Genomic DNA, 26,287 nt, shown 5'->3' on the forward strand with positions numbered 1-26,287 from the left:
TTTAGCGCAAGATTAAAAAGTAGACCTTGGAGTCTTGAACACCTCATGAAATGGCGGTGATGGAGAAAAACTGATGATACTATGATAAAAATAAATGATAGTGTTTGGTATATTGCACTGTGGCGTGTGAGAAGGAGAGACCAGCAGGTATTGGTGTTGGAACAGGTAGGAAGTGGACTGTTGATATTATTTGAGAAACATCAGCACCACTAGGCTAACATCTGGTCCACAGAGGACACGGGACTGTTTTTTGTTTATTTCTCTCTGTATCTGTCTCCTTTTATGCCTCGTTCTGTCTGTCCGAATGTCGGACAATTGTCTTCCCCCCCCCCCCCCCCCCCCCCCCCCCCCAACGCTACTTCTCATTTCTGTACCATGTTGTATTATGCAAACAGATTTACCCTGAAATATTGGCCTAGCTGGAACAGTTGTGAGTAGCGCTGTACTTACTGTTTTATAGTAAACAGTGACCAAAAATAGCATGTCTGGATCAAATTATTGTTATACACCTTATAATTGCGATATAGATTGCCACCTATTAAATAAACAAGAGTGCTCGGAGAGGACAATATCTCCCGCTGGGAACTCTGCCATAACTCTGGTAAAATGCGACTGAATTAAACGAAATTACAATATGTGTATTACCGACATATAACAATGAATCCTGCCAAGTTTTGTGAAATTCCTCCAAAAATTGAGAGTTGATTTCAGAATGCGAGTACCCTTCCCAGGATGGACGGACGGACATCGCCACGACATAATCCCCCTTCGGGCCTTTCAGCCAGCGGGGGATAGAAATTGAGGGAAGTTGATTTCAGAAAGCAAGCACACCTTGATGAAATTGCCAAAGTACAAGTTTGTTAATAATCGAGGGCATAACTCTGGTAAAATTTGCCCAAATTAAACGAAATTTCAATCTGCGTATAACCGTCATATAAGAGAGAATCCTTCTGCCAAGTTTGGTGAAATTCCTCCACAAATTGAGAGGGGTTGATTTCAGAAGAACGTACACCCTCATGAAATTGTCAAAGTACAACTTATTTAATCAAGGGTCAAAACTCCTGGGAAAATTTTCACAAACGAAATTAAATCGCAATCTGCGTATTACCGTCATATAACAAGGCCTTTTGTCAAGCTTGGAGAAATTCATCCAAAAATTGAGAGGAGTTGATGTCAGAAGGCAAGCACACCTTCTTCATGAAATTGTCAAAGTATAATTTTGTTAATCAAGGGCTGTAACTCTGGTAAATTGCGACCGAATTGAACGAAATTACAATATGCGTACTACCGATATATAAACAATGCATTTTGCCAAGTTTTGTGAAATTCCTCCAAAAATTGTGAGAGGAGTTGCTGTCAGAAGGCAAGCACACCTTCATGAAATTGTCAAAGTATAATTTTGTTAATCAAGGGCTGTAACCCTGGTAAATTGCGACCGAACTGAACGAAATTACAATATGCGTATTACTGACGTATAACACAAAATCCTGCCAAGTTTTGTGAAATTCCTCAAAAATTGAGAGAGGAGTTGATTTTCAGAAGGTGAGCACCCTCTCTGGGACAGAAAGACAGATGGACCTTTTGGCCAGCAGGGGATAAAAAGTGATGAACTTGTCACGTGTGACCAGTTAAAGATGACCTGGTGTTCATATGAACATAATTTATGAATCTTATACACTCACCAGCCACTTGAATAGGAACTTGTTGATTCTAAGATTCCTGTTCTTGGCTGCAGGAGTGGAACCCGATGTGGTGTTCTGCTGTTGCATGCTGCGATGCTTTTCTGCTCACCACGGTTGTAGAGAGTTGCTAGGAGTTATTATATCCTTCCTGGCAAAAGAGCTCAAACCAGTCTGGCCATTTTCCTCTGACCCTCTCTTAAACAAGGTGTTTGTTTCCACCCACACAACTCTCTCACTCACTTTTTTTTGTTTTTCGCACCATTCTGTGTAAACTCTAGAGACCGTTGTGTGCGAAAACCCCAGGAGATCAGCAGTTTCCGAAATACTCAAACCAGTCCATCTGGCTCAAACCAACACCCATGATGCCACAGTGAAAGAAAGTCACACTTTAAGATCAGTTTTTCCCATTCTGATGTTTGAACATTAACTGAAGCTCTTGATTTTGTATCTGCATGATTTGATGCAGTCAGGGGCGCTGCCAGAAATTTTGGGCCCCATGAAAGATTAGAATTTTGGGCCCCCCAACTTTCAACAAAAGCAGCAATCCTGAAGCATTTATGGGTTGTATTGCTGCTTACCTCCTTCTCCAAAGGGGGGGTTCAGTGGTTTGGTAGGGCAGAGGTCCCCCTGAGGCTGAATCTGTGCATATTTAGGGCACCCCATTAGTTATGAAACTGGTTATTAGCACCAGCATAACGTAATATTTCATCTTGTTTATCACAAGTCAGTTCAGTTATTAAAATGGAAAAAAAAGTCACTGTACAAACTGTAAAAGTGTTCTCTTGATAGGCTAATCCAACCACGTTCATACTGTTCATTTACCATTCGCTAATATTTTGAACACACGTGAGCGATAGCTACCTTTCTTTGGGAAAAACTGAGTGACCAGTTGCCTGCCTCTCCGGTCCCTCTCAGCTTTCAGCTGCCTTTCTTTACGTTTTTGACAGCCACTCTTCATATTTAGCGATCATAGACTGTACGCACTCCACTGCTGGCTGGCTGCTGCACCGCGACACAGCAGCAAGTAGCGTTGCACTGATCAGCACACAGATTTAACGCATCGCGCTTCTACCAGAACTGGACCGTACCATTTCGCAAAAGGGGGAGGGTTAAATGACAATATGTTGAAGAACTCAAGAAATAGACAACCTTGTTCAATTAGCTCATTTTACCAGATGGAATATTGCATTGTTGTTATTTCAAAAGTCTTATTAAAATCATTAAAAGCATATTATCAGCCCTTTAAAGGGCCCCATGGCAGTGCTGGGCCCCTAGAATTGTTCTAACCTTTTCCCCCCCGGCGGCGCCCATGGATGCAGTCAAGGGATCGGCTGATTAGATAACGGCATAAAAAAAAAACAGCAGGTGGATGGGTGTTCCTAATAAAGAGGTTGGTGAGTGTAGATCATTCCAGTGCCACAGTATATGGAGATGTTGATTTACCAGAGAATATTTAATTGATCCCTAAACTGGATGATTTAATAACCATGACTCGCATTCATACTACTCATAAAGAATGGCAAAGTACACTATATTGTAACTAGACAAGCTTCAGACTGATCAGAGATGTAGATCATTACTTTGCTGCTGAATATATAGGCAACTGGGAAACGTGAGTCAAGCCTACTTACGGTATAAGGACGCAGACTTGCGTGTTCTAATGGTCTTCACTCGTTGGGTGGAGGGCACAGGGTGGAGGTCAGTGGGATCGATCTCGCCCTCTTCCCTTCGAGCTGAAAGCTCTGGGTGGGAAAATATTTCCTGAATGCCACTGCCATGTCCATGTCCTCAGTAAACCCCAGCTTCGTGCGCATACCATGATTCAGCAACTGCAGCTGGAGCAGCTGAAAGAGCGACAGGAAGTGATGACTGGAGAACCTGAGCCGAGCCAAACCAAAGTCGTTGACCCATAATGGTTCAAACTGCGTCCGTTAAGCAGTGGGTTTGGACAAGGTACCACGTCAGTTTAGTTCTAGGCTTCGTTATTGATGAGGGTATGACTCTCACTTCCCACAGTACAAGAAATCCTGCTTTCTTTCACACGTTTAGTGCTTGTATAAACCTCTGTCCATCTCTCTCTGGCTAGCTGATTGCGCTTGGCCTCTCCAGTTTCCTGTTGGTCCCCTCAGGGCCTCGTATGACTTCCTTCCATCTTGATGGTCTGTGAATAGTTTGTGAATCTTCTTTCCTATCCCTGCTTTACAAAAAACACACGTTTACAAAGGTAAACCTTTCTTCCTTTTTGATCTTCAAACCACAGAAATCCCAGAGTTTGAGCCATAATTCATATTCCCTCTTTGACCTCGAGTGCGTTTTTGGAAGTACCTGACAAACGCTTCAATTTTATATAATCAGCCAAAATATGGAAGTGTGTGGAGAGATTTGATGTATATTTTTATTCATGGCGATCAGGTGAAGCAATGTCGGTTTAGCTTAATGTGAATTCCATTGAATTTGGAGCCAACTTGAGGATCATGTTATGTTGTGGACTGTAGGTAAGATTTGATTTCTAGATTTGGGAACCACATGAAACCAACTGATCTCTCATTTCGAGGTTTGTTATTTAAATAATATTGTCTGGTGTTGAGTAGTGTATCAGAAATATTCTATTCAGCTAGCATGATACTGAATGAGTCAGAGACAAGTAGCTGAATGGAATATATCTGATAGACCATGAAAAAAAGTTGTTGTTGTTGTTATTATTATACATACACACTCTCCATATCCACATTCTCGAAGGACAGTGCTAGCTTACCCGTGATTTGGCACTGTTAGCGCGGCAGTGCAGTTACCTTCCAGCTGGTGTAGCGTTCATCAGTAGTGTTAGCTAGTGTTGTAGTCGAGTCACGAAACCTCGAGTCCGAGTCCAGTCTCGAGTCCCCAGTGTTCAAGTCTGAGTCGAGTCCAAGTCATTAAAAAAAATTTTGAGTCGAGTCCCGAGAACATGACCCCAACTGCACCATTTGATGGTGGCTGTTACTGCCTTTATGTGAAAGCGTCTCTGCTACTGTGTCGGACTAACGTTCCTGCTCGACTGCCTCGTTTTAGGCCCTGTCCACACGGCAACGGATTCAGGTGACTCCGATACAATTGCTTATCGTTTAGGCCTGGCGTCCACATGGCACCGGCGTTTTGGGTGCCCAAAACGCAATCTTTTTGAGAACGGGTTCCAGAGTGGAAAGATCTGGCAATGTTGCCGTTGCGAAGTCGTCTGGATGAGTAGAACGGATTTGTTTACGATGATGTCACAACCACATAACTGTCAGTGCTTCACGCCAGGTAGAAGTGTAACGAACTCGATGCGAGTTGTCAACAAATCCTATAACTTGGTTCATGAAACGCGCTTACAAAATATTTTCACTGTGAATATTTATTGTGTAATGGTGCAAAGTGAGAGAGAGAGAGAGACTCTGCCCTTAGGGCAGAGTCAATCCCGCCAGCAAAAATAGGGAAAAAAAGGAGCGATCTCACCTCTTCAGATGTTGGTTTAAGTCCTACAATACATTCCTCAAAAAGGGCGTAGAAGAGCAAATTAATCCATCAACGTGTAGCATTCAATTTATTCCGGAGCATTAAAGACGCCGCCTTCCGCGTAGAATCATACGTCATCCTCGCCGCCATATTGGATGGGTCAAAGCGGAGAATAAAGATTAGCTGCGTTTAACTGTACCAACAGGTTTGCCGTCCAAACGAGATCACATGGGATTACCTTTCACAGGTGAGAAACAACAAATTAATCCATCAACGTGTAGCATTCAATTTATTCCGGACCATTAAAGACGCCGCCTTCCGCGTAGAATCATACGTCATCCTCGCCGCCATATTGGATAGGTCAAAGCGGAGAATAAAGATTAGCTGCGTTTAACTGTACCAACAGGTTTGCCGTCCAAACGAGATCACATGGGATTACCTTTCACAGGTGAGACTGGAAAAATACTTTTCATTGTATTTGGTCATTATAATGTAATTTTACGAACAGATTTTCCTGACTTTGTGGCTAATATGAAGTCTCACGCATAATAGTTTATGCGCATGCGTCCTTACTATTTCTATTGTTCTGGTGTCTCCGAAGGGACCGTCTTACAGCGCCCCTAGAGGTGTGGCATGTGTATTGCATCGTTTTCAGCAAGCGTTGCGTTGCCATATGGACCTGATATTTTACTGATCGTTGCCCATTTGGACGCGATATATTTTTAAATAACATCTCGTTGCCGTTGTCGTGTGGATGTAGCCTTAGTTAACAGTCTACAGATAAAAAGCTTGTTCATCGCTCAGCAAGCCCCACCCACTATCAACAGGACAAATAACATGAGAGGGTTAACACTAGCTAGTTCATCGCTCAGCAAGCCCTGCCCACTATCAACAGAGCAATGAACATAGCGTGTTGCTTCCTTCTCTGGGTGGAGTCTTGCCAAATGACGATTGACCTTCGAGGTTGTCCCCGTTGTTAACGTTAGTTTGTTCCTGAACATGACGTATGAATAGGTGAATGTGCATTCTCTTGCACAAAATTAGTATAAATTAATGTAGATATATCTTATGCCAAACTATTATGGCATGCTACAAAAAATAAAGAAAAAATCCAAGTCGTCGTCTCCAATTTACTAGTCCGAATGTAGTTAATGCACGAGTCCAAGTCATCAGTGCTCAAGTCCAAGTTGAGTCACAAGTCCTTAAAATTAGGACACGAGTCTGACTCAAGTACTACAAGCCTGGTGTTGGTGAACGCTAATAAAGCGGTCAGGCCAGTGCTATCGAGAGCCAGTAGCACAAGCTAACGACCCAGAGACTAAGATTTCTATCTCCAGATTCTTCTTCCACGCTGCATGCTCACCACGGTATTTTCACTCCGACTTGAGTATTCATTTCCCTGTGTAATTTACTTAACTACTTTTAAAATCAACATCGGCAACTACGCACAATGGAGCAACCTGGCAGCCAAAATTCTCTCAACCTTCTGTATTTAATGAACCAAACCTGGCGGCCGTGTTTATTTACAAATGGTCACGATCGGTCACTAGCGCGGAAGTTTTACATCATGTCTTTTTTTTCTTTCCAGTTTTTCAAGGTCTGTTGACGTGTGGGGTCCCCGCTTTCCAAATATGCCTGAAGAATATCTAAAGTTTTGGTAGCCTTTCGGGTGTTCAAAGCGTCTTTCTCTTTCCCGGTGAACAAAAATGCTTGTGCGTATACGCAGTAGAAAACTTGAACTGGATATTTGGATCAGCTCTGACATGTGACGTCATGTTGTTGTCTTGACAACCATGCAATATCGTATGCTACCAATATTGCATGCTATCAAACCAAATGAACGAAACCCGCTAGAAGGGAATAGAACACGTTTTTATTCCATGGAAAAAGTGTCCTGTATGTTTATCTATGTGGCGGGATTCGAACGTTATTCGGATTGAACAGATGGTGTGTTCTAAATGGATAGATTTGAATGATTTTTGAATTGGAGGTGTACTATTATTTTTTTATTTCTTTAATTTTTAATAAAAAGACAGCTTAAAGGTACTAGAGCTGTGGCTCAGGACTGAGATCCTTTGGGGCAAAAGTTTTTAACTTTCATGTGGACACCAGTGAGCACACGTACAACATGAGCTTTGCAGAGGCCACACCCACTTTTGGTTGAAATCTGGATGCAGATCTATTTGGAGCGTTAAACACACAGCACAAATAGATCCAGACACACATTCTGGCATTTCATTACACCCCTAATGCATTAAATGTGTATGTAAATGTACTGTATATCAGGACTTGCTTTAACAGGTGGTTTGTAATGTACTGACTTAAATGAGTATCCATGGCGTCTCCATGGTGTATGGCTTCAATCTGGAACGGTATGCTGATGATGAATAGAACCCTCATGTTGGTAGATGTTATTCTTTCTACATTTTGTCCAGAGCTATAGCTGTATTTCATCTGAGCTTGAGGAAGCACAGTCCAATATTTCTCTTTTTCCTTCTGTCTAATATCCTGTGTTCCTACTCTGAGTGTTTCATTAGTGGCTCAATCGCTCTCCCGTCTTTCCCCCGTAGGACGAACTGGATCTCACCGACAAGAACAGAGAGGCCATGTTTGCCTTGCCTGCTGAGAAGAAATGGCAGATCTACTGCAGCAAGAAGAAGGTTGGTGTTTTTACTCCTAAGCTCTTAAGCGTTTCCAAACTTGCTTCTCAAGTTCCCGTAAGACCTCTTTGCTGTTCTAGAATATTCGATAAAGAGTTGGCAGACAAAAAAAGCAGGATGATGACTCGCTTTTAGACAAAAGAACTGTAAAACTTTCTTTCTTTTTATGATTACTGCTTTGAAATGGAAATGTGTAACCACCGCTCCCAAAACCGCAAAGCCAAGATGTCCAGCATACTCCTCACACTTATCTGCCGAGCAGGGCTGATACTTGCGTTTGTGGTCGGCCACACTCAGGATATTACTCTCTCTCCCTCTCTCTGATTACAGCTAGAGGGCTGTGGCGGCCAGCGAAAGCCTTACCGGATCTCACATTAAACAAATGCACATGGCTGTCCTCTGGATCATGTATTGGTAATTGCTGTTCCTTTGGCAGAGTGAACAGAAACCAGTGCAGTTCTGGTTTGGCATCCTGCTGATTTTAGACCTTGACAGTCATTTCATCGTTGTAAACCTACAGCACACACTCAGATCTGCAACACTGACCTTTCTGCAGTCTGTTACAGCCTCTGGTCAGGATGGCCGTGTTGGTATTGGAGGCAGGGTGGGGTGGTGTGCAGTTTTGTAAGTGTGTGGTTTGGAGCAGAAAAGGGGTTACTGCCATGCCTGCTGGAACCAAGTCATCTGCAGCCAATGTTCTCTCTCTTTCTGACAGTTTAAAAAAAAAAAAGCCTGACGGGTCTCCCGTCAGTGCAGAATGTTCGAAAGAAGGAGAAGAAAAGGGAACCAGAACCAAGCGAGGGTTTGCTCGGAAAAACGTTGCGAAGAAAAACAAAAAGCTTATTCACGTTGGCGGCAGTGGAGAAGGACTTGCGTGAATCGCACACACGCCAGATTAAAACGCAGCACAATGTATACAAAGCGTCAGACTTTCTGTGACAAAAGAAAGTACTTACTGGAAAGTGGTTAAACGAAAAAGAAATTCGAACCCCTTGTTCTGTGCTATAAAGTCGCGCATAGCTAGGTGACAAGGATATTCAGAGACGCACTCAGACTTGGAATATTCCAGACACCAGACTGTTTTGTTTGGCTCACTGAATGTAAAGTTGTGCTGATGCAATTTGATTCAAACACTGGCAGCGGTTAAAGTTCTGCGCTCAAGCCGAGCAGTGCTTCAGTGGTTGAAAGCTTGGACTACTTATTTGAAGGTTGTGAGTTTAAATCCCAAAACTACAAAGCAGCCAGTGTTGGGTTACTGAGCATTGCTCTTCAAGGAGAACTGAAGGCAATTTTTTTATATCATCAAAATTCTATTTATCTCATTTTATTAAATATCGGAATGCGTTTCGATCGCTATTTTGTCGCTGCTATAGCGAGTTCTGAGTGTTTGAAATGTGCTCTGTAATATATCGGTCCGTATGTCAATGCAATGGGCGTAAACGAGATTCGTTGAGACCTGTGCGAGACATCGTAGGACGGGAGTAAAACGTACAGCGGAAATCAAAGTGACCGACATCTGCCAACGTCGTCAAAAGACGCGCGTGCCCTCTTTCGAATGCTGACGGAATCAAGACGGAAGTTTTGTTTGTTTTGATAGCAATCAGGAAAGTTTGAAAAAAGTCGGCAGTAATCGTCATTTAAACTCGTTTTTGTGCAATACTTCGTTTGGAAAACAGTTTTCAAAATGGCGGCGCTGACACCTGGCTGACACTTGACGTTTCGAAGCCTCGCACAAGTCTCGTGAAGATCGTGCGGATAAGCGACGCCTGCCGTGGACCAAACGAACTCAATTCAACACGGCTAAAAGCCGAATAGGCCGATAAGTATAATATTTAATTGCAATTAGTTGCCAATATGAGTCATGATACAAGGTTACTGAATAACACGTTAATTAAGAAATAAAGCAAGTTTAAAAATGACTTCAGTTCTCCTTTAACCTTCAGCTGTATACCTTTTTCACTTTACTTTGGATTAAAGCATCAGGCAAATGCAAACAAGACTGGAAGTTTAGGAGTTTAAATCCCAGGACAGCCAGATCCATAGAACTGTTCCAGAGTCTGATATTGCTCGGTGACCTAAATATATGGGGGGGAACATGACTGGGCATGCCGGTCTATAAAAATAATCAGTGTTGGGGTGGTGTGATGTGGCCCGATGCGAAGTGGGCTTACTGTTAACAGCCAGATGTTTGTTCTTCAATAGCAGCATGTTTCTGAAGGCCCCCCCCCCCAAAAAAAATAATGCAGCAATTTGCCTGCGATTACAATTTTTAACCATTTATAGTTACTATGTTATGTTGTGGAAAATTCCCAAAAGAAGCTCCTGCTATCTTGTGCATTGTAGCAGGTTTTTGTTTCCTCTCTTTTCTCTCGTCGAAGACCAAAACTATTCCATCCTGAAGTTGTGACTGAAAACCTAAAATAACCGCTTTATCTCTGACTGCTACAAAGCACTTGGACACTCCTTTCCAAATGTCTCCTCACAGTGCATTTATTAACAATTACACAAGTTTTATAATGTGTTGTATTTGGAGCAACAAGTTCGTTAGTTGTTATAGAAACAATGCGTGTTAAAATGCTTTGCGTGCGAAATAATATACAAACCCCATTTCCAGAAAAGCTGGGATATTTTCCAAAATGCAATAAAAACAAAAAAAGTGATTGTTAATTCGTGTGAACCTTTTATTTACCTGACAAAAGTACAAAGAAAACCTTTTCAATAGTTTTACTGACCAACTTGATAGTATTTTGGAAATATAAACAAGGTTAGAATTTGATTCCTGCGACACGCACTCAAAAGTTGGGACAGAGACATTATTACTATTGTATTGCATCACCTTTTCTTTAACACTTTTTTTTTAATCATATGGGATCTGAGGATATGAACTGTTGCAGCTTTGCAATTGGAATTTTTATCCATTCTTGCTTGATACAAGGATTCCGCTGCTCGACAGTCTGTAGTCCCCATTGTCTGTCTGATTCTCCTCTTCAGGATGCCACATACATACATTCTCAATAGGAGACAGATCTGGACTGGCAGCAGGCCAGTCAAGCACATGTACTCTGTCTACGAAGTCATGCTGTTGTAACCTGTGCAGAATGAGGCTTGGAATTGTCCTGCTCAAATGAGCATGGACTTCCTGGGAAGAGACGTTGCCTTGATGGCAATATGTGTCTCTGGCACGGTGGTGTAGTGGTCGCCTCACAGCAAGAAGGTTCTGGGTTTGAGCCCAGCGGCCAGCGGGGGCCTTTCTCTGTGGAGTTTGCATGTTCTCCCCGTGTCTGCATGGGTTTCCTCCGGGTGCTCTGGTTTCCCCACAGTTCAAAGACATGTAGTTAACGTGGGGTGGCCTTGGGCTGAAGAACCCTTGAGCAAGATAAGTAACCCCTGACTGCTCCCCGGGCACTGGAGTGTGGCTGCCCACTGGGGTGTGTGTGTGTGTGTGTTTTTCACTGCTTCAGATGGGTTAAATGCAGAGGATGAATCTCACTGTGCTTGAAGTGTGCATGTGACAAAGGTTTCTTCTTCTTCGAATCCCAATATGTGCCTCTTCGTCAATGGTACCTTCACACGTGCAACTTGCACATGCTGTGGGCACTGATGCGCTTTTTTTGGTGTGAAGTTCACTGATCCAACTTTTTTTGAGTGTGTTGCAGGAATCAAATTCTAACTTTTTTGTTTATATTTATAAAATGCAATTACACTACTGTAAATCTTTGTACTTTTGTCAGTTAAATAAAAGTTCATGTGAATTAACAAACCACAGGTTTTGTTTTTTATTGTATTTTGGAATATATCCCAACTTTTCTGTAGATGACACTGGGAAATAACCACATGCATTTTTCATACAAACTACATCCGGGACATTTGAGCACTACAGCTGTGACGATAGGATATTAATTGTTTTTGATAAATTTGGGTACTTTTTTGTGTCTATACAATAAAAAGAGAATCACACGTTGGCTTGAAGATATGAAGTTTATCTTCTCGTGTTGAAAATCTCACATTGTTTTCGAAATGCATCGCGGATCTGAGTGATGTATTTAAATAATATTGGCTGGCGTTGAGTGGTCTATCAGATTCTGTTCAGCTAGCATTATATTAAATGAGTTGATGAGTAGCTGAATGGAATATATTTGATAGACCATGAAAAAAGCCATTTATTATTATTATTATTATTATTATTATTATACATAAACACACTTTTTTTTTTTTTTTTTTTTTTTTCATATCCGCATACTCACCTTCCAGCCGGTGTAGCGTTCAGACTGTTCCCATGGTAACGGCATGATGATCACTTTCACTCTTTCGGTTTCGATTGGTTTCTCTTTTGCTGTGGGAACGCCCACTGTAAACAGGATAAAATCTGTCAGCCATAGTTTAGGCTATTTGGAGGTAAAACTTATTGGCACGTGGATTTTATGCGCTTCGGATGATTCAGGACAGCGATTCAATTCAATCTTGAGAACTGCGACACTGATAAGTGGTGTCTTTTGTTACTTCAACTTGATCCGGCCAAAGATCAGCTCGAGTAAGCGTAAATATTTCTCCTGTTTATTATGAGCAGATCGGTTGATATGCGTGCGCTGTAATGCAGACACAGGAAAAATGACTGAGCAAATTTTTCCAGAGTTAAAAGTATTTTCCTCAAAATAGTTAATTTTGTTCTATTTTGAGTTTAGAGAGTAAAAGTTGGAGTGGGAGCAAAATTAGAGTAATTGTGTAACAGAGTTGGTTGTGGCTCTGAACCGAGTAAAATAGTACAAGAGTTAATTTCAAGACACACAGAGTCAAATACCAAAATAAAGTCAAATCCCAGATAAATGAAGGTGTCGTAAAAAGCAGTTTTGGAACTGTTGGAATGAGTGAAAAAACATGACCTTACCCATTGTGACTTGGCCCGATGGGATTAAGACTTGGCAGTGGGAGGGGTTTTCACTCTTCTCATTGAATGGAATGGAAATTTTTTTACTCTTCTCACTGAATACCCCTCACACTGCCAACCCTTTATCCCAAAACAATAGGACACAATAAATTTTTTTTTTTTTTTTGATGGCCAGTTAATTGTCCAAATCAATGGAGCAGATTTAAGTTTTTGTGCTTGATCCATTCCTCAGACTGAACAGAATCACCAAGTGACCAAAATGGTTTGACATATGCGTTTTTGTTTTCCCCACACACATTCCAACACAGTTCTAAAACTGCTTTTTACAATGTCGTCTTCATTTGTTATTTTTTAAGTACAATCATGACATGCATACTACATAGATCTCATCTCATCATCTCTAGGCGCTTTATCCTGTTCTACAGGGTCGCAGGCAAGCTGGAGCCTATCCCAGCTGACGAAGGGTGAAAGGCGGGGTACACCCTGGACAAGTCGCCAGGTCATCACAGGGCTGACACATAGACACAGACAACCATTCACACTCACATTCACACCTACGCTCAATTTAGAGTCACCAGTTAACCTAACCTGCATGTCTTTGGACTGTGGGGGAAACCGGAGCACTACAGGTTTACCTTTGAGCGTGCACTGACAGTTCCATCATTCTGTCACTAAACAAACAGATGATCACACCGAGGTACTCGCTGACCATATTTATTAGTTTGGTCCTGCGTTTCCTTTCCTTCGTATATAACATTAACGTCTTTTCTTCTCGCGTTCTGTTACTGTAGTCGGTCTTTCACGTTTCACACACTCGCGTCTTCCAGTTTTCTCTCCTGCTTCAAACTTGTATCCCACAATGCCTTGCGTGAACGGCAAAAGACCACCATGGGATGCATGACATAGTATCTTGAATTGGGTCATGGTGAAGCAGGAAAAAATAGCGGAGAATTTAGGGCCACATGGCTCTAAATTCATTAATTGTAACATTTAAAAAAAATAATAATAATAAATTGGAAGTCTGTGATTCGAATTCAGTAGCTTTCGGTCACTAAACAAAAATAATTGGGTGTCGGGGAAAGTTTCTTTTTATGACCTACGCTTGAAAAATCGGAAAGGCAGTCTAGCTTTAAGTCTGTGCTTGAGTGTATTCTATGGAAAAAGTGTCCTGTATGTATAATAATTCCTGATATTTCACTCTGACATCACTCCCAGTGTTTTCCTGCTGACTTGATGCGTGTTGTGAAAATGGCGAACTGGTGCAAAATTTAAAATTCTTTTGATTAACTTTTATTTTTTGTGGATGTCTACTCTCGTTGAAAAATATTTCACTTGTTCGCTTTGCTCACTCGTGAATATGTTCACCACTCGAAGATAAACTTCATCTCTTCATGCCACTATGTAATATCCTCTATATACACACATTTTATATGCATGTTATATGAAAAGCTAATCTGATGCTTGTTAATAGATAATTTTTTTTTTTTTTAAGCATGCTTGTTAGTTTGTGAATATTTTGGCCACCTTCCAAAAGTTTCGTTTCAGGCTGCACTGTGGTCACTTATCCATGGAAACTGTATAATCAAGTCCAGACTATAATCCACATTTTTCTATGGTAGATTATTCTGTAATGGTATAAAGGCACACAAAGTACCGTAGTTTGATGACCCGCATTGACACTATAACAGCTCCATAACCGAGTAGCCATAATGGCCTTAATAAACACCCTGGTACGTGTTCCAGCTCCAGTGAGAAGATCTTGGCCGTCAGATAGATGTTGTGCAACAGTGCTGGCTGTATGCGCATGTTTGCGTGCTTGTGGTCGAGACCTTGTTGTAAACGGTTCATGCACTTTTCGGTTATGGTAATGCATTCGGAGTGACTTGATTGCATTGATTTGAAGTAAGCGGAGGCACAGTCACTCTTTGTGTTTGCTTGCAGGTCTTGAACTCGCCGTTTATTTGGATTGGACTTTCGGGTATTAGGGTGTCATTATAAGATATGTTGTAAAGTAAATAGAAAGTTCTTTGAGTCTTGTATTATTTCTCTTGGAAGCATATATTTCTTCCTATTTTGTCAGCTCCAGCTTAACAAGGAAGCGGAGAATGAATGGAAACTTTTTTTTTTTCTTCAGTCTTGAACTAGTGGCGTTTTCTAAAGAAGTGTTTTTTCCTTCTCTTCCCCAATTCAAGAATGAGCCTTTTCCTGGCTGTTGTCCTGCAGAAGTAGTGTGTTGTTTTGACGAAATGGTATAAATAGGGTAAGAAATGTCTGAGCTCTTGTTATGAATAATCAGTTTACTCCAGACTTGTATTAATTTATGACATATGACCATTAAAATAATTACCTCTTCTATGAATAGCACATGTAGTTTAGAAAATGGCAGCGGGTCCCCTAACTTCACGACCGAGGGAATGGACAGATCTGGATAAGCTGAAATCAGATCTCTGAATTGGAGTGCAGGGATAAAGCAGGGCATCGCCTGCTGAGATGTTGGATCCTGGCAAAATGGTTTTCTGACCTCAAAAACATGGCTGATTACTGTTCTGGCACAGAAAAAGACATAATCTGTGTTCTAATATGATTTAAGCTAGAAGATTCTGCAGAGCGAGGCTGTTCTTGAAGGAAATAACCAGCTTCTTGTTAGCCTGTGGGAGATTCAGAGTAATTTACTGTTATGTATCTCACTGTTGAGCTTGAAAGCATGTTGCTTTAGAAAATGAGCCAAAAACAGGCCAGTGAAACTGGAATTAGTACAAAGAGAGTTTAAATTAGGGATGTAGCTGATTATGAATACATTTGTTCAGAATGAATAGATGAACAAAGTCACATGAGCAGGAGGTTTTTATCCCCCGCTGGCCGAAAGGCCCGAAGGGGGATTATGTCGTGGCGATGTCCGTCCGTCTGTTCCAGGAAGGGTGCTCGCCTTCTGAAATCAACTCCTCTCACAATTTTTGGAGGAATTTCACGAAACTTGGCAAAAGGCATTGTTTTATGTCGGTAATACGCATATTTTGTTCAAACCTCTCCCTTTAGGGTAGGCAATGGGGTGCGACAGGGTGGGCTTCTTTCCCCAAGCCTATTTAGTTTGTACATGGATGACCTGTCAAGGCAGTTGAGAGATTGCAGAACAGGGTGTATAATAGGTAACACCTTAATCAATCATATCATGTATGCTGATGACTTGGCTATTATACGGTGGTGCTTGAAAGTTTGTGAATCCTTTAGAATTTTCTATGTTTTTGCATAAATATGACCTAAAACATCATCAGATTTTCACACAAGTCCTAAAAGTAGATAAAGAGAACCCAGTTAAACAAATGAGACAAAAATATTATACTTGGTCATTTATTTATTGAGGAAAATGATCCAATATTACATATCTGTGAGTGGCAAAAGTATGTGAACCTCTAGGACTAGCAGTTAATTTGAAGGTGAAATTAGAGTCAGGTGTTTTCAATCAATGGGATGACAATCAGGTGTGAGTGGGCACCCTGTTTTATTTAAAGAACAGGGATCTATCAAAGTCTGATCTTCACAACACATGTTTGTTGAAGTGTATCATGGCACGAACAAAGGAGATTTCTGAGGACCTCAGAAAAAGCATTGTTGATGCTCATTAGGCTGGAAAAGGTTACAAAACCATCTCTAAAGAGTTTGGACTCCACCAATCCACAGTCAGGCAGATTGTGTACAAATGGAGGAAATTCAAGACCATTGTTACCCTCTCCAGGAGTGGTCGACCAACAAAGATCACTCCAAGAGCAAGGCGTGTAATAGTCGGCGAGGTCACAAAGGACCCCAGGGTAACTTGAAAGCAACTGAAGGCCTCTCTCACATTGGCTAATGTTAATGCTCATGAGTCCACCATCAGGAGAACACTGAACAACAATGGTGTGCATGGCAGGGTTGCAAGGAAAAAGCCACTTCTCCCCACAAAGAACATTGCTGCTCATTTGCAGTTTGCTAAGGATCACGTGGACAAGCCAGAAGGCTATTGGAAAAATGTTTTGTGGACGGATGAGACCAAAATAGAAATTTATGGTTTAAATGAGAAGCGTTATGTTTGTAGAAAGGAAAACACTGCATTCCAGCATAAGAACTTTATCTAATCTGTGAAACATGGCGGTGGTAGTATCATGGTTTGGGCCTGTTTTGCTGCATCTGGGCCAGGACGGCTTGCCATCATTGATGGAACAATGAATTCTGAATTATACCAGCGAATTCTAAAGGAAAATGTCAGGACATCTGTCCATGAACTGAATCTCAAGAGAAGGTGGGTCATGCAGCAAGACAACGACCCTAAGCACACAAGTTGCTCTACCAAAGAATGGTTAAAGAAGAATAAAGTTAATGTTTTGGAATGGCCAAGTCAAAGTCCTGACCTTAATCCAATCGAAATGTTGTGGAAGGACCTGAAGCGAGCAGTTCATATGAGGAACCCCACCAACATCCCAGAGTTGAAGCTGTTCTGTATGGAGGAACGGGCTAAAATTCCTCCAAGCCGGTGTGCAGGACTGATCAACAGTTACCGGAAACATTTAGTTGCAGTTATTGCTGCACAAGGGGGTCACACCAGATACTGAAAGCAAAGGTTCACATACTTTTGCCACTCACAGATCTGCAATATTGGATCATTTTCCTCAATAAATAAATGGCCAAGTATAATATTTTTGTTTCATTTGTTTAACTGGTTCTCTTTATCTACTTTTAGGCCTTGTGTGAAAATCTGATGATGTTTTAGGTCATATTTGTGCAGAAATGGAGAAAATTCTAAAGGGTTCACAAACTTTCAAGCACCACTGTATCTCCCTGTAGTGCAGGATTCCAACAGCTTCTCAATATATGCTCAGACTATGGGGTCAAGTTTGACATTAAGTATAATGCCAAAAAGAGCATAGTAATGATATGTAGGACCAAGGAGGATAAACATCTTAAATTTCCAGGGTTCCACTTATCTGGTCAACCCGTCTGTGTGTACCAGTGCAAAATATCTAGGCCACATCAATGATAAATTGGAGGATGATGCTGACATGCTTGGACAGAGAAGGACACTGTATGCCCAAGCCAATGTGTTAGTAGGGAAATTTCACTGTTGCTCTGATGAGGTGAAGGTGAACCTGTTCAGAGCGTATTGTACCCCTATGTACACAGCTCCCCTTTGGGTCAGGTATAAAAGAGAGTTTGCGCAAACTCCAGGTTGCTTACAACGACTGCCTCAGAATATTGCTTAAGAAGTCCAGGGGTAGTAGTGCCAGCGAGCTGTTTTGTAACTTAAGATTAACCACCTTTCAGGCCACCCTGAGAGGACTGATGTATAAATTCCTAGGTAGGCTGCAGGGGTCCCAGAACAATCTCATTATGGAGTTGACCAATCCAAGGTACAGTTCTGTAAGATATCAGTCCTATATGTGGAAACACTGGTACTTGTGCATACTATAGGAAGGGCATTAATATATCTCATCTCATCTCATATCATCTCTAGCCGCTTTATCCTGTTCTACAGGGTCGCAGGCAAGCTGGAGCCTATCCCAGCTGACTACGGGCGAAAGGCGGGGTACACCCTGGACAAGTCGCCAGGTCATCACAGGGCTGACACATAGACAACCATTCACACTCACATTCACACCTACGCTCAATTTAGAGTCACCAGTTAACCTAACCTGCATGTCTTTGGACTGTGGGGGAAACCGGAGCACCCGGAGGAAACCCATGCGGACACGGGGAGAACATGCAAACTCCACACAGAAAGGCCCTCGCCGGCCACGGGGCTCGAACCCGGACCTTCTTGCTGTGAGGCGACAGCGCTAACCACTACACCACCGTGCCGCCCTCATATATTTATTTATTTACTTATTTATTGTGATTTTACAACTGTCACAATGTATGTTTGTTTTGTACTGTACATGTTTTTTATGTTTAATTGGACGTTGGAGTCTGTAATAAAGTGATTGATTGATTGATTGATTGATTGATTGAATTCAGTCACATCTTACCAGAGTTGGAGCCCTTGATTAACAAAAATTATACTTGGGCAATTTCATGAAGGTGTGTTTGCCTTCTGAAATCAACTCCTCTCATAATTTTTGGACGAATTTCTCGAAGCTTGCCAAAAAGCGTTGTTATATGATGGTAATACACATCGTGATTTTTAATTTCGTTTGTGAAAATTTTCCCAGAGTTTTGACCCTTGATTAAATAACTTGTACTTTGACGATTTCATGAGGGTGTACGTTCTTCTGAAATCAACTCCTCTCACAATTTGTGGAGGAATTTCACCAAACTTGGCAAAAGCCTTTGTTATATGACCATTATACACACGTTGAAATTTCGTTTAATTTGGTCAAATTTTACCAGAATTGTTCCCTTGATTATTAAACTTTTGGCAATTTCATCAAGGTGTGCTTGCTTTCTGAAATCAATTTCCCTCACAATTTTTGGAGCAATTTCATGAAACTTAACAGGATTCTTTATTACATGTTGGTAATATGCAGATTGTAATTTCGTTAAATTCGGTCACATTTTACCAGAGTTATGGCAGAGTTGCCAGTGGGGGATATTGTACTCTCAGAGCACTCTTGTTCCTTTCATGCAGGCGTTCGTTTGTTCGTTCGTTCATTCATTCATCCTTAGTCACTGCCTGGTCAGGGTCACAGTGGTTTAAATTAGGCGACGTTTGGGGAAATGGAACCAATTAAAAATGGGAATATTGAGAGTAGGTAAAAAGAAAATAACCCTGTGAACAGGATTAAAAACACAGCCCTGCATGCACTTCTAGTTGGGACCAATAAGCTACTTGCGTTCAGTGATACGAAAAAGTTTCCATTTGGAAATGCTAAGCTCTGACATTTCCAGCATCGTTGTTTTACGTTTGTTGGTACAGTGAGAGAGCAAATTATCCTTCAGCTTTCTCTAATTATGCCTTTATTTACACTACCGTTCAAAAGTTTGGGGTCACTTTGAAATGTCCTTATTTTTGAAAGAAAAGCACTGTTCTTTTCAATGAAGATCACTTTAAGCTAATCAGAAATCCACTCTATACATTGCTAATGTGGTAAATGACTATTCTAGCTGCAAATGTCTGGTTTTTGGTGCAATATCTCCATAGGTGTATAGTAGTGGTGTGTCGTTCACGAACGAGCCGTTCTTTTTGAACGAGTCTTCGAAGTGAACGACTAGAACTAGTTCGCGCTGCCGGTCGTTCGCGAATCAGCAGTCTCTGCTCGCTGGCAGCAGGGCGGTCGCTGAATCTCGGTCGTTGGCGAATCAGCAGGATCTGTTCAGTAGCAGAAGGGTGTCCAACTTGCATTTTGATCTGTGCAGAGCAGCGCCACTTTACTTCTTTAAGGGCTATCTGAGCCCTATTATCAGAGCGTTGACACATGCCAGGTCTTTAGTTTACAATTTAGAGCTCTCACTCAGCAATACATTTCAGTTCACAGCGAACGAGCTCAGCAGTTCGCGAACGAACGAACGAACAGCCAGCCTGCCTGCTGCCATACTGGGCTGGGCGCATAGCAACGGTTTCCATGACTGTGATAAACAATGAAGAACGTGGCTCTGGAGATCGCGGCATACTGTGTTCGTTTTTTTAATGTTAATGCAATTTGTAATAAAGTGGTTTGTTCTTTGTAATGAGCGTTGCTGTTGAATATGAGCAAAATGGGTGTTACTTAATGGGTTTAAAGGAGGTCTCTTGCTCGAACAGCTGGAAAAGGTCTCGCTAGACGTGACGTCAATCGAATGTTCGTGCATAACAACCGTTTCCATGTCCATGACCAGGCCAAACAATGAATGATCATGAATGCAGCAGAGACACATCGCAGGCTACTGTTCGCTGAATACGATGACTTGGTTATTCTCTGAAATGAGTGTTGCTGTTAAATAAGCAATTTTTTTTTTTTGCTTAATGGGTTTGAGAGAACAACTGCATAGCCGGCAGACCATGGCTCTACTAAAATAAATATAATAAATATAAAAACAGCTTTATTCTCATCTACATTTAATTAACTTTCAGAGCTTTGTTTATGTAGTCTTTTTCAGATAATGCTAGGATAATGTTTTTCTTCCATCTTTTTCTCAAGCACATTGTAATGTATGAGAATCTATTGTGGATGGCACCTCTGCCGCCTCTCGTTCACTCAAGATGAACTAAACTTCGGACGACAGCCATTGTTGTGCCGCTTTGGTGTGACGTCATCAAAATGAACGAGTGAACGAACTGAACGAACGAATTTCTTTGCTGAACTGACCGACATGAACGAACTGGCGGAAATGAATCGCCATGTCCCACCAATAGTGTATAGAGGCCCATTTCCAGCAACTCTCACTCCAGTGTTCTAATGGTACAATGTGTTTGCTCATTGCCTCAGAAGGCTAATGGATGATTAGAAAACCCTTGTACAATCATGTTAGCACAGCTGAAAACAGTTGAGCTCTTTAGAGAAGCTATAAAACTGACCTTCCTTTGAGCAGATTGAGTTTCTGGAGCATCACATTTGTGGGGTCGATTAAATGCTCAAAATGGCCAGAAAAATGTCTCGACTATATTTTCTATTCATTTTACAACTTATGGTGGGAAATAAAAGTGTGACTTTTCATGGAAAACACAAAATTGTCTGGGTGACCCCAAACTTTTGAACGGTAGTGTATATCGGGCATTTTATTCTATCCACATTCACTGGATATGAGCAATTGTGCGCTCTGATAGCATAGTAGTAGAGTAGCCAATCAGCTCATATACTGCGAGTAGAGAAAAATAAAATGGCAACCAACGAGGATGAAATAAAAACTGTACTTGAAGACAACCCCCCCCCCCAAAAAAATGCAACAAAATATGAAATAAAAGTATTTGATGGTAAGAACGTCCTCCCCACCCAAGAATTATCACATTTTTTTCACCAATTGCTACTGTCATTTTGCTGGTTTGTTTCCACTGTAAGCAGAAATGATAACTTTTATATAGTGCCATTTGTGTACAATGTCAAAAATAAATCTCAATACAACCAATTATCTAAAAAAAACAATAGCTAAAAATATATAATACAATAAAAATACATTAAACTAAAATATAGTACTGCCACTAATTAACAAAATTCATAAATGAAATCAAAATGCAGCCATAAACAAAGGCGTCTTCAACTAGCCTTTAAAAACAGTGATTTTTTTTTTTTTTTTTAATTTCACGGAGACGAGAAGGAAGGCTGTTCCATAAAATTGGTGCGGCATAAGTAAAGGACCTGGCACCCTGTGTTTTACGCATGATCTCCCGAGGATCTTCTAACATTAAGCCTATTATTGGACCATAAACAGTATGAGCTCTTTTTGCTTCATGCTAATTAGATCATTAAGGTATAATGGAGCCAGTCCATAAATAGCTTTAAAAGTAAGAACAAGAATCTTAAAAGAAATTCTGCGCATAACAGGCAGCCGGTGAAGTTCATAAAGCACTAGAGTTACCGTATGAGAATACTTGGGTATGTCCATGATCAATCTTGCAGCAGCATTCTGTACACGCTGTAAAATGCGACCTGTACGTTAGGAAGTCCGTACATTAAACTATCAGTGATCAAGACTAGATGTAATTAAAAGCATGGACAAGTGTACACAGACTTTCCTGAGACAAATACTTCTTAATTCTCTTAATATTTTGCAAATTAAAGAAATGCACTGCCACATGCCTTCGTAATATGCGTTGATGGACATTTTATCATCAAACCAGACACCTAAATTCCGAGCACTGGTAATAGGACTAATATCACCAATATGCAAACTACAATTCAGATCTATCTTACCAAGTTGGTGTTTGGACCCAATCAGTAACACTTCAGTTTTGTCATCGTTTAATAAGAGCCGGTCACTAATCCTCCACCTCTGAATATCCGCAATACATACTTCCATTGCCCTCATTGCAGCATCTTGATTTATCTCACCATCTGGTTTGATTTCGTTGGACGTTTTGTATAAAGTTTTTTTTTTTTTTTTTTTTTAATTTATTGTGAATTTGCAAAAAATGAAAAAATGTTCCGTTTCTCAAATTCCAGTGAATGTTGATAGAATAAGTTATTCCATTCAATCTCATTGTACATGGCTGATGGCCAACTTGGCGCTCCACGCCTTGTCGGCGATCAGCTCATATACAGCTCGATTTCGTAAAATAACTGATTGTACGAGTTAGTTATATACAGGGCTTTGAACCGGTTCAAGGAACGAAAACGAAAACCAGGAACTTTTTCTATTTCACATGGAACAGAAACGAAACCAGAAACTTTATTATTTTTTATGTTCCGGAACAGAAACGCTTATTAAAAATAATGGTAACCGGTTAATACCGGTTTTTATTTCGTTCCTCAAAGTTTCCGTAGCCTACAAATAAAAAAGTCATTCTCCTCCTGCGCAAGTTTCTATGACCCGCTGGGGTTCACTTCCTGTGTGACGTTCGCTGACTGAATGGAGAGAGCGGGAGGGTGGACTACTATCACGTCTCCACATCTTAAATAAGAGGTAAATATTGCAGTCTATCGTTATTCAAAAACGTCAATTTCAAACACGATATCAATATATTTGTCCACGTTAATGAGAGGCTCGCGAACATTAAATGACGTTAACCTCTGTTAGCCTATCAATGCATAGGGCCTGACTAGCCTTTGGTAACACACTAAACGAATTCTCTTTCATTTTTGGCACTTTTTCTGTTTGTGTAGATGGGAAGACATACTGAGAATCCAAATCGCCAACATTTGAAATAATTGTTTTGAATTATTTCTTGTCTTATTTAATGAAGGTTGTAATAGAATTAGCCTACATTTGGCTTAAGCTGGATGAGACAGAGACATAATTTTATAGCCATTTGTTAAACAGCTAACAGGGAACGTAATTAACCGTTCCGGGAACGAAATTTTTTTGTTCTAACCGGTTCGGGAACGTCTATTTAATGGTGGAACCCAAAACCGGAAACGTTAAAATTCCGTTTCTGTTCGGAACGAACCAATAGGAAAAAAATTCTGGTTCAAAGCCCTGGTTATATAAAGTGCATATTTTCTTACATTCAGTCTTGTGTATGCATGACTGTGTACAGGTTGAAGCCTTTCTCCAGCCTCCCAGAAAGAGCTTCTTAGATCAATTCAAGTAGGTTTATCATTCCTGTATATAGTTTGTATACACTGGTACGAAATGTTGTGCGTAATGGTACACAAGGCAAGATTAAGTCTAAATATATTAGTGTGAGATGAGTGCAGGACAAAGAATACACAGAACAGAATAATAAATACACAAGACATGGGCTGTACACTGTAAATTATTTGGTGCTTTCGCAGCACTAATGATATTAGTCGCAGCAATAAGTATAACTTTCCATAAAGTGTCTATAAGCGTCTAATGAAAGTCATTGACCATAATCGTGAGCTCCTGCACACATTGACTGTAACATACCACCATCGGAAGTGTAGTGGATGACCGGAAACGCAAGATCAGTATTACGAAGTGTTTGTGCAATGAACTCGAGAGATGCATCTCGGGTTGAGGAACCGTCAGAGCCAGAATTCACAGGCTGTGATGACAGTGGTGTCATTTCTACTTCTGAGGTCCCCCCAAAATGTTTCTGGGTGCATAGTGATGTTGATATTTAATTCAAGGAAAGAAAAAGAGAAACGCTTTCTTGTTTCGACAGCGTCACTTTGGGTTTAACTGCAATACTTTAACATCTTCCTGGAAAACATCATGCAGGAGACACTGACAGACTTTCATCCCTCTACAAGCATCAACGGCAGACCAATAGATGACTTGCAACCACGTGATCAAAATGTGCTACGTCATGAGCGTCCGCCATGATGGTGGATATACAAAGCAACTAGGATGGCAGCCACTGAAAGCGTGTCTGTAAACAATGCTGAATTTTCTCAGTATTACCACGATTTGAACGGTCGAGCGAAGATTCAATACAAAGAGAAGATATGCATGTGTGGTTTTGACCCATTTTTAAAAAAGTCAGACTTTTCTGAAGATAAGACGCTTCTACCGACCATCGAGTACGAGTACAGGTCATTTCGTCCAATGGTTAAGACATTTCATCCAAAGCCTTTTTCATACTCGCTATCAGTTATTTTATATTTCAGGTGTTTTTTGTTCGAAAAAAGGAGGAGCTCTCAATGGAATTTGACCGAAGCAAAACACTTTTTTTTTTTTTTTCAAGCAAATGAATGCCATAGTACGTGCACTTCAACACTAAAGAGTGTACTTGGGGGGGGGGGGGGGGGTAACCATGTTGGCTCATGCCACTTACTGACCTTGGGATGAGTCAACTCCCTTGTCACTGCAGGCTGCTCGCTTGCATGTTTGTTTCCTGCCAGATCATATTAAAGCTTTAGGCGCCGGGGGCCAGGGGCTTTTGTTTGCGAACACCTGAAATATAAAATAATTGATGGTGCATATGAAAGGATTTGGACAAAACGTCTTAACTATTGGACGAAATGTCCTGGTCCCCTCGTCTCTTCTCCGTCCTAAGCCTCAGCGTTTCCTCGCCCTCTTTCCGAATCACAGATGGAATTCTAAAAAATTGGAACATACCACAGTCCTGAGTACTGTTGTGACCGCGACCATATACAGCGCAAAGATATGGCAGAGCTAAAAGAATGCTTAAAGCAGTGGAAAAACAGAGTTGCGCACACGTGACTAAGTTTTGTATGGAATGTCACTTGACCCCGTTTTTGTAAATCTACCAACATGGCAGACATCGGAGTTTCTATTTTGCTTTGACGTCACTTGCAAGTCAAGGATATGTAACCTGCGCTTTGCTGATGACGTTGCCCTGATAGAAGGCAGTAAATCAGAGTTCCAGAAGCCTGGAAGAAGCCTCCGCAGACTACAGAATGGAGGTCAGCTCAGAGAAGAGCAAGATTTTGGTCAGCAGTTCCAGACAAGACGCATCAACAAACATCATGCTGAACAATCAGAAGCTGGAACAAGTGGACAGTTTTAAATACCTTGGGTCCACACTGACAACTGCTGGCACCTCGACCAAAGAGGTATGAATAAGACTCAGCCTAGCTACCTCTGCCATGACGAGACTGAATGTGATCTGGAGGAGCAACATCAGCTTCCCAGTAAAGATCCAATTATATGGATTTCTTGTGGTATCCATCCTCTTGTATGGATGCGAGAGTTGGACCCTAACAGCAGATTGCGAATTTAGAATTGAGGAGTTTGAACACAAGTGCTTCAGGAGACTGCTACGCATTTCCTATACAGAACACAAGACTATAACAAGTATGTCAGGCAACAAGTTAATATCCTTGCAGGTAGACAGGAACCACTCTTGGCAGTCATTAGGCGCAGAAAACTCTGCTGGTATGGACATGAGTCGCCACAACTCCCTAGCCAAAATAATTCTCCAAGGCAATGGAAGGCAAGTGCCAACAAGGCTTGGTTGGACATCAAGAGTTGGACTGATGGCAGGCTTGACACGTTTTCCTTCACCTCGCAGAGGACCGTGACCAGTGGAAGGTGTTGACCACCCAGTCTAGCATGGCACCCCTATGATCTCAGCAGTCAAGGGATAACTAACTAAACAGATCCAGATAAAGATGGTATCG

General features: G+C 41.2%; 1 protein-coding gene across 3 annotated transcripts in view; it reads left to right on the forward strand.

The window, feature by feature from the left end:
- The window catches only part of daam2 (dishevelled associated activator of morphogenesis 2), a 300,252-nt gene that overhangs the window by 103,337 nt on the left and 170,628 nt on the right, over window positions 1-26,287 (forward strand). For all 3 annotated transcript variants that reach the window (XM_060934710.1, XM_060934712.1, XM_060934711.1), the window contains exon 3: window positions 7,724-7,813. In XM_060934710.1, the coding sequence (XP_060790693.1) occupies window positions 7,724-7,813 (90 nt within the window). The remainder of the gene's footprint in view (window positions 1-7,723; window positions 7,814-26,287) is intronic.

Source organism: Neoarius graeffei, chromosome 11, assembly GCF_027579695.1.
Source record: "Neoarius graeffei isolate fNeoGra1 chromosome 11, fNeoGra1.pri, whole genome shotgun sequence".
Lineage (NCBI taxonomy): Eukaryota > Metazoa > Chordata > Actinopteri > Siluriformes > Ariidae > Neoarius > Neoarius graeffei.